The following is a 14,855-nucleotide window of genomic DNA, read 5'->3' as shown; positions in this document are numbered from 1 at the left end:
TATGTTCCGCAAATTAAAATAATTCCAGGTAATTAGTATAATCTAATTTTAGTTATCTAACTACATAACTTTGGTGAAGTTTTTACATGTACCCAAATAGTCACTGTGTTTCAGAATACTGGCTTGTTAAAGTTGCAAATTGGTAATACGTTTGAAACACCGTCATCTGAACTTGAGCCTTCATCATCTCAAACAGAATCTATGATAGTACCATTACCAATACTTATACCAGGAACTACACAACCTCAGTCACTAACCTCTGATTCTACACCAACATCTAGCATCAGTATGTCACATAACATCAGCTCTAAAGTCATCTCAAAAGTCAACCTGTCTGCAAACAACCTTCAATGTTATAGTAACTCTGGCTATTCGAAAAGGAAATATATATAATAAAAGGAAATTCAAAAAGAGGTTGAAAAACAACTGTAATCAACCCAATCACTTGCAGCAGCTTTGCAACAAATGTTTCATATCCAACACACTGGCACAAAAAAAAGAAAAAGTGTAGATGTGCCTAGATTTGATGGGGAGTGTCTCAACAAACCTGAAATACTTGAAAGGTTGAAAATGCTGAGAGCAAAAAAGCAGCAAAGCAAGCTAAAAAACAACATAAGCTTAGCTCTAAAGGCAAACAGCAAATAAACCAAGCAACAAGTCCAACGAAAATATTCGCTGCAAACCAATTTAAGTGTAAAAAGTCCTGGAAAGTTTTAGGCGAAGCATCAGCTAGTCAAAATGTGGAATGGTACCAGTGTGAAAATTCAAATAACAAGGTTTGGCAAAACATGCATTCCAAAGCGATAATTGCACCAAAAAGTGACGCTTAACTCAAAACTTAACTCAACATTTAGTACCTCTAAACGATTCAACATCATCACAAGAATAAAAAAGTTTATTTTATTCAATTGATTTTTTAATTGTTATTATTGATTACTTTTTGTTTTTTTAATTTTTGAGCGTATTTCTTTCTCCCCGAATGTCAGTGCAGAAGGGAATAGTTTTTTTTTTTTAAATAAAGTTTCAGAAAATCTAAAAAAAAAAAAAATTGATTTTTATATAATTAAATAGAGCTCAATATTCTCTACAACTTTAAATTAAAAAAAATTAAAATCTTTTTTCCATAAAAAATAAATAATTAAAATCCTTAACTATTCCATTTGACCTTATTTTACTCTACATTTCTATATCTGTAACTAATATTACTATTTTCACCAGCCCAATTAATAGGTGAGTGGGTGGAGGGGATTTAATTACCAGAAGGGAGAGATTTTTAAACAAGAACAAAACTTTTAAAAACATCAAATTACCGCAAGAAATGTGTCATACATTTATTCTAAATGATAGAGATTATGTATTTATATATATATATATATATATATATATATATATATATATATATATATATATATATATATATATATATTTATATATATATATTTATATATATATATAAATATATATATACATATAGAGATTATGTATTTATATATATATATATATATATATATATTTATATATATATATAAATATATATATATATACATATACATATATATATATATATATATATATATATATATATATATATATATATATATATATATAAATATATATATATATATATATATATATATATATACATATATATATATATATATATATATATATATATATATATATATATATATATATATATATATATATATATATATATATATATATATATATATATATATCAGCCTTAAGAATTAGGAAAAAAGATCTTAAACTGTTAAAGGTCGGCATTAGGTCAGCAAAAAAAAATTGACATAAAATGTTTACTACAAAACATAAAAATGACGATTTTTCCTAACCTTAAACACTTTTAGGTCAGTTAGCAGTAAGGTCATCATTGCTGAATGCTGACCCTAATTCGAAGGGCTGATATACATACATACATACATACATATATATATATATATATATATATATATATATATATATATATATATATATATATATATATATATATATATATAACAGTTTTTAGAATTAGGAAAAAAGACCTTAAACTGTTAAAGGTTGGCATTAGGTTAGCAAAAAAAATTTGACACAAAGGGTTTACAAAACATAAAAATGACGATTTTTGCCAACCTTTAACACTTTTAGGTCAGCAGTAAGGTCACCATTGCTGAATGCTGACCCTAATTTGAAGGGCTGATATACATACATGTATATATATATATATATATATATATATATATATATATATATATATATATATATATATATATATATACATATATATATATATACATATATATATATACATATATATATTATTATTATTATTATTATTTTAGTGAAATAAAAAACACTTTTTAGTTTGAAATACATATTTCGAGCTTACAAAATTAGATGTATTCAAACTAAAAAGTGTTTTTTTTTTCACTAAAATAATATCATTTGTGCTCACCAGACCTTTCGAATATATATATATATATATATATATATAAATATATATATATATATATATAAAAAAGCCTTCTGATAAGGGCTGATATACATATATACACACATACATACATACATACATACATACATACATACATACATACATACATACATGCATACATGCATACATATATATATATATATATATATATATATATATATATATATATATATATATATATATATATATATATATATATATATATATATATATATATAGATATATACATACATACATACAGTGGTTTTCATAAATTTAAACGCACTCATTTTTTTTTACATTTATGTAAGAAAATACTTAAAATAAAAATAAAATAAAAGTGCTACCGCTATGTTTAATATATAATTTAATAGAGAAAGTGAAACTCTATTATAGAGTACCTTAATTTTTTTTTACAGGATGTTTATTAATTACTCTATACCAATTAACACAAAAAAGTTAATTTATAAGCTTGATTTTATTTTATTCATAAATTTAGACGCATTTTTTTCCATATTTCTCATTAATAGGCCTAAATTAATTGATTTTGTCAAAATATGACTTACCTGGAATAAGTTAATCATTATTTAATAAATAAACAAAAGTTAAGTTAGTTCTGCGCTAAAAAGATTATTGCTCACATCAAAGAAGGAACCAAAAGTAATAGAGAAATCGCCAGGTTAATTAGAGTTTCTGAGAAATGCGTTCGGATAACGAAGCAAAACTTTCTTCACACTGGTGGTGCCAGCGAGAAAACGAGACCATGTAGACCCTTGTCAACCACCAGAAAGGACGATAGTGCCCTTTTTAGAGCTGTCAGAGCTAACCCAAGAATTAATTACAAAGAAGTAACCACAGAATTCAACACAACGCGAAATACATCTATTTCTCAAAGCATAGTCCGCCGAATACTTATCAAATACATAATTGGAGTCTACTCTGCTTTGAAGAAACCGCTCCTGCGCCCATATGATAAACAAAGGAGACTAAAATGGTGTCGTGAAAGAAGGTATTGGACAATAGAACAATGGAAAAACATTATGTGGAGTGATGAGAGTAACTTTGAGCTTGTCAATCGCAAATCTAACATAATAGTCAAAAGAATGGCTTATGAAAAGTATTATGTCAGGTACATTAGACCGACTGTACAAAGTGGAGGAGGCATGATAGGAATCTGGTCATGCTTCAATTACAATGGTGTTGGTACGTGCCAAACATACACCGGAAGAATCAACTCCAAAATATACGTAGAAGTACTGGAAAACAACCTAATTCCATCAATTGACCTGCTTATGCTCAATGATAAACCATGGAAACTTCAACAAGATGACGCTACTGCACATACTGCATACTATATAAAGGAGTGGTTCAATGATAATAATATCGAGACAATACCATGGCCTCCATACTCACCTGATTTGAATCCGATTGAAAACATTTGGGTGTGGGTTGACCATGAATTGGCAAAGGTTCAAATTTCCACACTTGGCCAGCTGAAGGACGTCCTTAAGGAGACCTGGTATAGGGTCCCAGAAGCGATGTGCAAAAACCTTTTGAGTCTATGCCTAGAAGAGTTCTTATTTATATTAAAGCAAAAGGCGAATACACAAAATATTGATTGCTTCATAAATTACGCCTCCTAATGTATTGTGCGTCTAAATTTATGAATAATTTTTTTGTCTTATTTTTTTAATACCATGTAGTTGTACCTAATTATTACACAGTATTTGTATTTTTTTTGTAATTTTTTTTTAAATTTTGTATTCTATATGTATTTATCTAATAAATAGAAAATAAACTAAACCGAAATCTTTTTTCGTTATTGTTTTATCGTTATAAAACTAAAAATTTCTATTCTCAAATATGTGTGCATCTATATTTATGAAAACCACTGTGTATATATATATATATATATATATATATATATATATATATATATATATATATATATATATATATATATATATAATATATATATATATATATATATATATATATTAGTATAAGATGAAATACTTGTAAATCGTTTGCTGGATTCCAGTCAATATCATAAAGAACAAGATTTGAAGCACCAACAAGATTTAATCCTACACCACCAGCCTTTGAACTCAATAAAAACACATCTAAAATTATGAACAACTTTTAATAAACCACCTAACAGTTCCAAATTTATACATATTCCTATAGACACACTACATCCTATTACAAAACTATATTAATTACTATTGTGATTTGTAATTGCTTTGTGAAAAATTAATAAAAGTAGACTACCCAAAAAATAATAACATTAGTAAATTATAAGTACTCTTAGATAAAAGGTGTTAAACATTATAAAAATGCTAACCTTTGTAAAAGCTTTCTAAAACAAATTCAACACTTAAGTTATTCAAATCAATAATATTATATATTTTAATAAGTTGTGGTTTTTTTAAAAATTAATTTAAAAGACTATTTTAAAACGTAAAACTTTTTTACGGCTTATATTTAAAAGCTTGAGTTCTTCGTTAAGATTTGTGTTTGCACTAATGGGTGATGCGGAAGTTATCGGACAAAATAAAAACGTCAATAACTTATTTATAAATAAAAAAAAAAAACTACTATTATATTTTTTTTAAATAAAGCATTTATCTTTTAAAAAAAAAATGCCCACTTTCTGGGCATGTCTTTTTGTTGTTTGTGTAGTATCCAGAATTTCCAGGCATGTTGTCCCCTGCAAAACAAAAGTATTTTTCGTCATCGATGACTAGAAGCGATTTTGTGTTACAGAGTTGGTTAACTAGTTTCCTGCTTCTTTTCTTTGCCTTTATTTGTTATTCTATAGTATATTTTGGAGTCTTTTCACATTTTCTATATTTATTATTCATTTTTTTTAACTGACGACCAATTGTCGATTGATTTACACCGAATTTAATGCCTATTTTTCTCTGACTGACCCCTTTTCAATTGTTGACTCATTAATTGATTGAAGTCTCATCAATTCGGCTTTCTTTCCTCTCCAATTCAGGATGTCGGACGACCAGGGTGCTTTCTATCAGAAAACGATTGAACAGTTTTAAGTCTTTTTAGGTTATCATTATTAAATTTTTAGGTTATCATTTATTAAACTATGAATGCATTAACATTGGTAGAATGATTATCGGTAACAACAGCTCATACTTTAAATCCAGATTGGTGAATGAAGTAATACACTCATCAATTTTTTTAACCATAAACCTGTTATATACACTTCAGGTGACAACCTCACAACATAAGGAATAGATTTTTGAAGCCCAACAATCATAAAAAAACAACACCTTTATAAAGATTACTTTCTGTATCCTCACCAACATATTTACCACTTTGATATTGGGATGCTTTTTGCAAATACATCTCATCCACAAGAAGCACACAATCACTTGATAAACAATTTTCTTGTAACAAAATTTTTATAGCCTTGAATACATTTATATAACCAGCAATTTCTGTATAAAGATCACTTTCTCAAGCTTCACTAACATATCCACCACTTTAATATTGGGATGCTTTTTGCAAATACATCTCATTCACAAGAAGCATAAAATCACTTAATACACAATTTTTTTGGATGATTTTCTAACATACTACAGGCTGCAGTATGTTAGAAATAAACTATAGTACAGTTTATTAAGTTGAACTTTTCAGCACTGCGAAAAAATTAAAAAAACATGACGTCTTCATAGATAATGATAAAGATAATGAAAAGTTTTATTAACTTTTGTTTATTAACTATTAAGTACTTTATTAACATTGAATCAATAACAGTTGGTATGTCTGACCATTCTTGGCCTACTCTAATTACACGACCTGATATGTTGCATTTTATTTGCTGCATGTTTTGCAATGTAAATATTCTTAACAAAAACCTATTTTATTTGTATTAATTGCAATTATAATACAAAATTGCAAATCTTTGACTTTATTTTTACTGGAGAGTTGTAGGTAGTCTTAGCAACATGTAAGGTTATTTTTAGTAGCATGTTAGTATATAGCTATCTGAAAGTCTGTATTATTGGAATAAATTGAATCAGACAACTAGTTAGCGAAAAATCCAGTACAACATAATAAAAGTATCCAAGTAATATTTAAACATTTTTATAAAATATGAATAAAAAATTCAGAGGGCAAATTCAATTCATAACCAAGAATTCAAACCTTTAAACATAGACCATAAAACTTCAATTCATGTAGTTTGAGGTAGACAATTTAAGCTTATTGTATTTTCCAGTACACAATGCTATGTATGTCTCACTCGAATGAAAACAGCATTATTTTAGTGCGAAAGTCAACTTAGTTTTGGTAGTTGTTCTGATACTAGCCAGTGGTGCTTCCTGGATAATTTATGTACCCATTTTTGTTCCTTTAATTTATTTTAAAATGGAGCAAGTTGAGCAGTTAACCTTTTTGGTTTCTTAAACACTGCTACAAATTCTCTTTTAAAAAATAATTAGCTTTGTGAAGGAAGTTAAAGCTAAAAAGATTTAAATAGATAAAAGATAAAATCAGGAAAAAAAACATTAAAACACATTTTTGACATCTCATATAAAGACATATGAGATGTCAAAAATATTATTTCATATTTAAATACTTTCATAAATTAAAATAGAATAAGTAGTGTCTTTGTATGTAGAAAAAAACTAAAAGAAAATGTTTTAAGAGAGATCATTAAGCTTAAACAATGATAAAGTTTTGATGAAAAAACAAAAGCTTTATTTTGTCACTTTCAAACAAATTAACATTTAAATCTGTTAACTAAGTAATTTTTTGTTATACTAATAGAATGATTAGAAACTGTAGAAAATAGTAGATAATAGTATTAATAATATTGCACTACTAAAAAAATTGTACTTTAGCCATATTTTAAGTGTTTTTGGATCACTGTGCATCAGAATCAACAACTTGTTGATGCAGGTAAACCACACAAACAATCCGTTTGAGTGGTTTACCTGTATCTTTTTTTAATCTGTTTGTGTGGTTTACATTAGCTTATTTTATGTCATTAATTCGTGATGAGAGCCTGACATTGGATGTTACTTTTACCAGAATTTTACTCAGCATGGCTACAATTGTGGAGGATTGTTAGAGATGGGTCTAATTGTTAGAAGTTTCTAAGGTCATTAGATGAGACAATAACTATGACAACACTGGTGTATCAAAGATATTAATATACATTGAGAAAAATTAGCACGGGTAAAAGTAAAGAAAAAAACTAATATTAAACGTTTATATATAAATATTATTATTAAATAACATACCACCATTGAATTTAGAACAAGAATAATATGCAAAATGTTACTTACTGATGTTACTCTGTCTGTCATTAAATCGATCAACTATTTGTTGTCGAATCTGAACTTGAGTTTTGCCATCCAAGCGCACGTAAGTAAAATTAAATGCTATACAGAATCTTTCAAGTATATCTAAGGTCTGATTTGATTATTTTTTTTTAAATCACATTTAAACAGATATTTATTTTAAAAAATTATTTGCAATATCATTTTAAAAATCACCTTTGTTGAATTTGAAACAAGTACTATTTTCTCAGCAGATTTAATAACTTTATCTAAAAGTTGGTGAAGAACTGTAATTTTAGCTGAATTGCATGAAGCTTCTTTTACTTCTTCATTAGCAAATTGTTGCAACAAACTTTTGTCATTCTAATTTAAAAAATTTAGAAGAATTTTCTTTTCTTTTTTCCTAAATCAGACCAAAAAGACAGGGAAAGCTACACCTGGCCTTGCTTCCATTTTGTTCTAAACAATTTTACATTTCAGCAACACCAACCCAGGGCTACAACAGAAATTAAAAAAAAAGGGGGGACCGTTTGATCAATAAATATTTTGTTAGAATAAAAGCCACTGCAGAATCTAAGAATTTAAAAGCAAAAAAAAAAGATACCATATTGTGATCTGAGAGTTCATTTACATTGTGCTTTTCTTTTTCTTTTAAGCTGTTATAAACAAGAATTGGATCATTGCACAACTTCTTTAACATTCCAATATAGTATAAATGAGTACAACCATTATATGAAGTTGAAAAGCATGATTGGACAAAGCGAGATCTTATAATATGGTCATAAATTTTCATTTGCAACTCACTCATTTTGATAAACAAGACATACTCAACTAAAAAAAAAATTTAAATAGCCTTATTAGAAATGTTTCATTAAAAAAATTTTTAATTATATAATTTTAATAAAAGTTTAACAAAAATTAAAATGATATCAAATATAACATAAATATATTGAACTATATAACCCTTGGGACAAAATTTTAATGCATACCTTTAGCTGGTAAATACATATTGTTTATATCTGCTGTTCTACGAAGGCAGAAAGATCGAGTTAATTCGCTTAACTACCATAAAAAAAAAATTTAACTAAGATAAAAATTTCAACTAAACAACAAATTTAATTTACAAACATTTCATTTCAAACTGCTCCATACCATCACCTATACAAAAAATGTCATACAATTATCTTTATTACCTTTATCTATTATTTATATCAAATATATAATTGAAACAGCTCAAAAGCCTAATAGCTTTTAGTAACACATCTTATTTAAGCATAATTAAAATTATAATCAATACATTTATTATCTTCATAAAATAGTTTTTACAATTTCGTTTTTAGTGCAATAACCATTAATACCTCAATGGCTCTACTTTCCCCAAGCTCTTTTTCTTCAACTGAGCAATCAGGTTGCTGACTTCTTGTAATAGGATCAACAAAAACATTTTTAAACTTGTTCTGGGAACCTTTAATTAAAAATGCATAAATCTAAAATAAAACTCAGGTGAATATTTTAATAATCAAATAAACCTATATTATGTTTAACATATAAATAACAAAGCAATATATAGTATGACAAAATAAAATAAAATGTTCTTTGTTCTTTTTAACATTGTTACTTTTGCTATTATTGTTATGTGTTAATTATGTTCACATTATTATTATTGTCCTATTCTTCAATGATAATATTTTTTTTTGTTGATTCTTTTTTTTTTTTGCTAATAATATTTCATCAACTTTTATTTATTTTTAAAAAAGGTTTGAGACTATAAAAAAAAAACATGAAAAATATAAAACAAAGTAATTCTTTAACAATTAGTACCAATATATTTCTTTTATTAACAATTAGTACCAATATATTTCTTTTATTAACAATTAGTACCAATATATTTCTTTTATTAACAATTAGTACCAATATATTTATTTTATTAACAATTAGTACCAATATATTTCTTTTATTAACAATTAGTACCAATATATTTATTTTATTAACAATTAGTACCAATATATTTCTTTTATTAACAATTAGTACCAATATATTTCTTTTATTAACAATTAGTACCAACATATTTCTTTTATTAACAATTAGTACCAATATATTTCTTTTATTAACAATTAGTACCAATATATTTCTTTTATTAACAATTAGTACCAATATATTTCTTTTATTAACAAAAATGTTAAAAAAAAAGTAAAGCTAAATATAATTTTGTTAAAATTGATGTTTCAAATATATATACATATATAAGCGATGAGATTTAAAGTATAAAGGAAATATAAACTAATAAAAAAAAAGTGTTGAAAAGTAAGTCTATATATTGGTAGCAGAATTAACAGTACTTTTGATAAAACTTTTAAAGTCTACTTGCGAGCAAAACTGATCACCAAACTACAACTTAATTGTGTTAAAACAGCTGTGACATTATCAGAAAATAAAGATGCATCTTTCTCTAACAATAAATTGACTGCAAACGACACAAAAAAAATATCTTACAAGATGAAACAAATGCTAAGCAAAAATAACATCAATTTCATAAATGTAAATGTGATACCAGCATTCAAGTAAACAAATATGTTGTAAATAATCTAGCAGTTTCTGATTTTTTTCCAATGAAGTTGGTATCAATAAAGACTATAATTGTCAAGATAAAATATTTTTGACTTAAAAATGTAAACTAATATTGATATTGGTAAATCAAGCAAATAGAGATGTTGGTAAATTAAGCAAATTCAAATCATAAAAGTAAACTCATATTAATTTATCTTAAATTAATATTTATAATAATTAACATTTATCTCAGTTTCAACAAGATTGTGATGCAGCTTTTATACTGATGGCGGTTTTTGCCTATATGAAGTTGTCCATAAAGGACGTCATTCAGAATTTAATTACTAACCAAAAGTAGAAGCTTATTGGTCCTGTTCCGCTGAGATTTTCATTGAACATAAGGTGCTATATTACTCTTAAAGTCTCTGCGCACTAGAGCCAAAATTCTCCTACTTCTTGCCATTAGTTAAACATAAAGTGATGTCCTTAATGGATGACCCTTATACAAAATATTGTATCAATGTAACTGAGGTTAATAAAATTTGATAATATATTGATTGGAAGAAAAATGGACTAGCAAGTAGCACTTTGGATACCAATGCTTCATTATGCAAATAACTAACAATTGCAAAGCAATGCTATCTAAAGTTTAGATAGCTTAAGTATGTTAGTTGGCAATGATTTTAATTATAGTCATGCAAGATATGGAGAAAATTGTAAAAAATTTAAAAGATTGTAAAGGATTCTATGTTCAAAAAGTAAAAATACTTAATGTTCACAAAAAAAAGATGTGCTAAAGACTCAAAAATAAGTTTGAAAAACAATACAGGATATAAATTATTGGGTAACAGATTTGTATTATTTTAAATAACTTTATTTAAAATACTCAAAATAAGTTGTGGAACCATCAGATATACTGTATCTATTGTAATGTATTTTATTACCCAAACCCAAACACAATGCCATAAAAAACCCTATTTTAGTCATAAGCAAATCAAAAAGAGATTCAATCCAATATATCTAATAATAAGACCATTAGCTCTGATGGCATTCACTCACAATAACCTATAGTCATTCACCTAGTACTGGTAACAAAATTCATTTTTGTCATTTCCTAGTAAAGTAATAAAAGCAATTATTTGGAAGATTATAATGAATCATAATGAAGTTACAGGTGTCATCTTGAATATACAACATAGGTTTGTCTTTAAAAAAGCATGTATGACTAGTTTATTAAACACCTTGACATTATCATTGACTCATTACAACAAGGGTATTATATTGATGCTACCTTTACCAACTTTGAAAAAGCATTCAGCAGAGTACCTCAAAAATAACTGCTGCAAAAGCATTATGTTTCTTGTATGGGATTAAAGCATGACTAATTTAAGGCAGCATTAAGTCAAATTATGACCAATCGCAGTTGTAAAGCACAACATGACCAATATGTTATTATGAAGACAAATAGTACAGTTTAATATGTTATATTTGCATTTCATAGCTTTTAGTTTGAAAGGTGTTTAGTAATATTATCTTCTAAAAAGAAATAATATTGTTTATATTAATACATCATGTACATGAACAACTTTTGTTTCTGTACAGGAAAGCTAATACAAACCATCAAGAGCCTTAAAAAACAAAACTATATATAAGCTTATACTTTTTTTAAAAAGTAACTTGTTTAGAACACAATATATATAGATGTGTAATCATAATCGTGTTAAAATAAACATGGAAGTGAAAAAAAAAAAACCTAAAATTCCTGGATTGGCTAACTCTGCCAATGCATAAAACTCTTCAAGATTATTTTGAATCGGAGTTCCTGTTAAAAGTATTTTTCTCTTGATTGAAAGACTTGCAATTAAAGAAGCTGTTTTAATATTTAAGTTTTTTAAGCGATGAGCTTCATCGCATATAATTAAGTCAAATTTTACTTTTCTGATATCTTCTATGCAGCGCAAAAACATCTCATAGCTGATTATCATGATGGGAAGGTTTGTACAAAGTAGAAATTCCTAAACAATATTGACAATATAATTACTTACATAAAAGTACTTTTGCATAAACTAAAATAAATCATATATATTATAAAAATAAACTTTTGATATAAATTCAGAACAGAACAAATAGGGTATAGACGAGGGTTGCTCAACGAAATACAAGACTTGCGATTCCATCATTATCTACTGTATTTTAAAATGCTATTACAGTATTCAAATATGCAAAAATTCACCTTCGTTAAGGGTTATACAAAAAATAAAAAAATTTAAATCCCCCAATAACCACTTGCAAAAAGAAACTTGCAAAATGATTCATTTCAAAAGAAGACTTTTTCAAAAGCCCTTTACAAAAGGAGCACTTATGGAAAATACTTGAAAACACTTATAAAACTATTATATAAAACAAAATTAAATGTTATTATTCATTTTTAAAAAAAAAAGAATATTGTTAAATGATTTTTCAATCATCTAAACATATATCTATGGTATGTTTGTGTATGTGCATATATATGTGAAGACTTCAGTGGAAAAACCAGCATTGTCACATTTTAAAAATTTTGAGAAAGTATTTATTGATCATTGATTAAAGCTATTACATAAAGCAAAGAAAACAAGAATTTTAAATAAAATTTTAAAAATTTTATTTTTAAATAAACTTTAAATAAATTAATCAAAATATATATATTTTTCTGATCTTAAGTTTTCTATGCATTACATAAAAACTTTTATTAATTATCAGTAAACTCTTTCTCAAAACTTTTTAAAAAATGACCATTTTTTCCACTGAGGTCTAAATTTGCGGTATTTATTGTGACCGATATACATTGGTCACAATAAATACTGCAATTTGAAAATAAATTAAAAACTTCATTATGTATTTTGAAAATAAATATTTTTTAGAAGTGGAAAAATATAGGGTAAGACTTTGTTTAGCAAATAATTGGACACAATGTCTGTTAGATCTTTATAAACTAAAAATAATAGGCAGAGCTTATAAGTTTTTTTTTTAAATGGCGCATACCACATTTTGAAAATAAACTTTTCATATATATATATATATCTTATACTGCTAATTTAGGTGAACAATGTGACGCCATACTGAAATAGCTTGCTGCCAGGGGCTTCAGTAAATACATCGACTGACAAATAGCTTGAAGCGCAGCGGAGTGCTGCTACATAAACTGAGGGTTTGTCATGGAGCAGCAATCTTTTCATTTATTATTCTTCATTTTACTGTGTGCATATATTCAGCAAGAGTGCTCGATGTATTATATCAGAGTTAATTGATTTTTTAATGAGATTAAATAAAAATAACTACATAATTTTTACTACTAAAAGTTTCATGCGTTTTGCAATTATCAGGTAAAAAATATATTTTTTTGTTAAAAAAAAAATGTACTCTTAATAAATATCATGACGTTCAAAAATAATTATAAAACTGTTACTATTTGCGAGCGTGGTTTGGTTTCTTTATCTTTGGGCTCATGGCTGTCAAGCAAGAACTTGTTTTCATGACGACACTTAGATATTATTTCTGTTTTTTTATTTAATAATTCTGGCGTACCTTGGTATATTATGCAAAGTTTTTCATGAAGGCATTCTTTGTAAAGTTAAAGTGAGGAAAAATGCTTGCTTTGGCTTCACATGATTTTAATTAAGTTAATAATGAATAAAAAAAGATGCAAGTATTACTGTGCATTGATAGAAACTAATGTATAATAATTAATGAAAATTTTTTTTTAATTATAAGTATGAAAAACTTTATTATTTATCAAAAACCATCTTTTAGTTTCAGATCTAATTTCAGTATATCAATCCTGTAGGTTATATCTGATTTCAGGAAAACAAGTTCTTGCTTGACAACCACGAGCCCACCACGAGTATATATATATATATATATATATATATATATATATATATATATATATATATATATATATATATATATATATATATATATATATATATATATATACTTGTGGTGTATATATATATATATGTATATATATATATATATATATATATATATATATATAAAATACTCGTGGTGTATATATATATATATATATGTATATATATATATATATATGTATATATATATATATATATATATATATATATATAAATACTCGTGGTGTATATATATATATATATATATATATATATATATATATATATATATATATATATATATATATATATATATATATATATATATATATATATATAAATACTCGTGGTGTATATATATATATATATATATATATATATATATATATATATATATATATATATATATATATAAAAATACTCATGGTATATATATATATATATATATATATATATATATATATATATATATATATATATATATATATATATATATATATATATATATATATATATATATATATATATATATATATATATATATATATATATATATATATATATATATATATATATATATATATATATATATATATATATATATATATATATATATATATATATATACTTGTG

General features: G+C 25.3%; 1 protein-coding gene across 2 annotated transcripts in view; it reads right to left on the bottom strand.

Annotated features, from left to right (window-relative positions):
• The window catches only part of LOC100208757 (DNA repair and recombination protein RAD54B), a 52,181-nt gene that overhangs the window by 11,644 nt on the left and 25,682 nt on the right, over positions 1 to 14,855 (bottom strand). For both annotated transcript variants that reach the window (XM_065807889.1, XM_065807890.1), the window contains exons 13-19: positions 12,086 to 12,347; positions 9,144 to 9,250; positions 8,775 to 8,847; positions 8,390 to 8,616; positions 8,002 to 8,148; positions 7,792 to 7,918; positions 4,493 to 4,599 (exon numbers count right to left, since the gene is read on the bottom strand). In XM_065807889.1, the coding sequence (XP_065663961.1) occupies positions 4,493 to 4,599; positions 7,792 to 7,918; positions 8,002 to 8,148; positions 8,390 to 8,616; positions 8,775 to 8,847; positions 9,144 to 9,250; positions 12,086 to 12,347 (1,050 nt within the window). The remainder of the gene's footprint in view (positions 1 to 4,492; positions 4,600 to 7,791; positions 7,919 to 8,001; positions 8,149 to 8,389; positions 8,617 to 8,774; positions 8,848 to 9,143; positions 9,251 to 12,085; positions 12,348 to 14,855) is intronic.

This window comes from Hydra vulgaris, chromosome 10, assembly GCF_038396675.1.
Source record: "Hydra vulgaris chromosome 10, alternate assembly HydraT2T_AEP".
NCBI lineage: Eukaryota > Metazoa > Cnidaria > Hydrozoa > Anthoathecata > Hydridae > Hydra > Hydra vulgaris.
The sequence above is the reverse complement of the archived record's forward strand: the minus strand, read 5'-3'. Positions and strand labels throughout refer to the sequence as shown.